This window comes from Colobus angolensis, unplaced genomic scaffold, assembly GCF_000951035.1.
Source record: "Colobus angolensis palliatus isolate OR3802 unplaced genomic scaffold, Cang.pa_1.0 Scaffold7, whole genome shotgun sequence".
NCBI classification, from domain to species: Eukaryota; Metazoa; Chordata; class Mammalia; order Primates; family Cercopithecidae; genus Colobus; species Colobus angolensis.
In genome coordinates this window covers 25,461,679-25,464,035 of record NW_012120709.1, presented here as the reverse complement: position 1 = coordinate 25,464,035, position 2,357 = coordinate 25,461,679, and the positions used below count along the sequence as shown (strand labels likewise).

At 44.3% G+C, this 2,357-nt stretch overlaps 1 protein-coding gene across 1 annotated transcript in view; it reads right to left on the bottom strand.

Moving 5' to 3' along the window:
* FOXR1 (forkhead box R1) overlaps positions 1–293 on the bottom strand; it is a 10,302-nt gene extending 10,009 nt beyond the window's left edge. The window contains exon 1 of the mRNA XM_011926909.1: positions 21–293. Within this exon, the coding sequence (XP_011782299.1) occupies positions 21–81 (61 nt within the window). The 5' untranslated portion in view covers positions 82–293. The remainder of the gene's footprint in view (positions 1–20) is intronic.
* Positions 294–2,357: the final 2,064 nt, after the last annotated feature.

Below are 2,357 nucleotides of genomic sequence, written 5' to 3'. Positions count from 1 at the left end.
TCACCCCACCCGCTACTCACGTTTCTGCTCGGCTAAGGAGAGGTGAGATGTGGTGAAGGCCAGAAAGAGCTCGTTCCCCATGTCCCAGTCCAGCAGTCCTGGGACCTGGCCATGGAGGCTGGCCCAGAAGTCGAGGTGTTGGAGCTTCACGTCCACCTTCGGGGCGGGCAGAGTCGCGGCGGCGCGGAGTGGGAGCGCGGCGGCTGAGGAGCGACCCTCACAGGCGCCTTCTCAAATGCGCCGGCTCCGATTGAGTTAGCTTGGCGGCAGCTCAGGTGTGGAGCGGTCCATTTGACGCCTTTAATCTCCTCAGGACCGCGCCAAGGAACGCTTAGGAAGACCCTCCTTGACCTTGCCTTTACATGCTGGGGGTCGAGGACCTGGGGATCCGGAAGGGACTCCAGACCATCTTCCGCATCCTCGTTTGCCCAAGCCCCTTATTTCATTGAAAAGGCGCCATGGTCACGTGATCGTATTTATTTATTTTTATAGTTTTGCTTTAACATTGATCCTTTCTACCATAATTGTAGTTACTTTCTAAAAGTTATGAAAGGTTTATGGCTTATCCACGATCACATCTGTAGTAGATGGTGGAGATGGAGTTAGACTGGATGGTGAGTTGATGAAAAAATTTTTTGTTGTTATTCGGCCGGACGCGGTGGTTCACGCCTGTAATCCCAGCCCTTTGGGAGGCCGAGGTGGGCGGATCACCTGAGGTCAGAAGTTTGAGACCAGCCTGGCCAATGGTGAGACCCCGTTTCTACTAAAAAAACAAAAATTAGCCGTGCGTGGTGGCTCAAGCCAGTAACCCACCTACCAGGGAGGCTGACGCAGGAGAATCGCTTGAACCCAGGAGACGGAGGTTGCAGTGAGCTGAGATGGTGCCACTGCATTCCAGCCTGGGGGACAATAAAATTAAAATAAAAATTTTGTTTTTAATAATTTCAGATTTGCAGAAAAATCCCAAGAATGCTATAAAAAATTCCTGTATACGTTTTCACCCAGATTCACCAATTACACCAATTATTAACATTTTATCACATTTATATTTTTATTTCCATATATACTACATATATATTATGTTTTGCTTAACAATTTGAGAGTAATTTGCAGACATCGTGTCCCTTTACCTATAAATATTTCTGTTATTTCCTAAAAACAAGGATATTGTTTTATTTATCCAGAAAGTCAGAAATCAGAAAATTTAAGATTGATTCAATGTTATATTTAATATATGGTTCTTACTCAAATTTTACCAATTGTCCCAACAATGTCATTTATGTAAATTTTTTTTCTGGGCTAGGATCTCTTTCAGCACTATGCAATATACACAATATCCACATCTGTTTACTCTCCATTAATCTGGAACAATTTCTTTTTTTTTTTTAGCCAAATTTAGCAATAGGGGCTTGCATACCAACTTTAGTGACACAAATGTTATTAATAATAAGTTCTGATAACCCACTACCATCAGACAAGCCATCTTTACTCTTTTTTTTTTTTGAAATGGGGTTTCACTTTGTCACCCAGGCTGGAGTGCAGTGGTGCAATCAGCTCACTGCAGCCTCGACTTCCCAGGCTCCAGCAATCCTCCTACCTCAGCCTCCCTGGTAGCTGGGACCACAGGTGTGCGACACCATGCCTAGCTAATTTTTGGTAGAGTCAGGGTTTGCCATGTTGCCCAGGCTGGGTCTCAAACTCCTGACCTCAAGTGATCCAACTGCCTTAGCCTCCCAAAGTGCTGTGATTACAGGCATGAGCCACCGCACCTGGCCTCTCGGTCTTTATAATCTTTCATAACATTGACATTTTTGAAGAGCACTGGCCATTTATTTTGTAGAATGGCCCTCTGTTTGGATTTGGCTATGTCTTCTCTTAATTAGAGTATGCATTTTTGGCAAGAATACCACAGAAGTGATGTTTCTTTTCTTTCTTTTTTTTTAGCTTTTAGGTTCAAGTGTACATGTGCGGGTTTGCTATATATGACTTATGTCACGGGGGTTTGTTATACAGATTATTTCATCACCTAGGTACTAAACCTAGTACCCAATAGTTATATTTTTCTGCTCCTCTCCTTCCTCCCATCCTCCATCCTCAAGTAGGCCCCAGTGTCTGCGTGGTTCCCCTCTTTGTGTTCATGAGTTCTTATCATTTAGCTTCCACTTACAAGTGAGAACATAAGGCATTTGGTTTTCTGTTCTTGCATTAGTTTGCTAAGGATAATGGCCTCCAGCTTCATCCAGGTTCCCACAGAAGACACGATCTCATTCTTTTTTATGGCTGCATAGTATTCCATGGTGTATATGTACCATTTCCTTCCTTCCCTCCCTCCCTCCTTCCTTCCCTCCCTCCCTCCC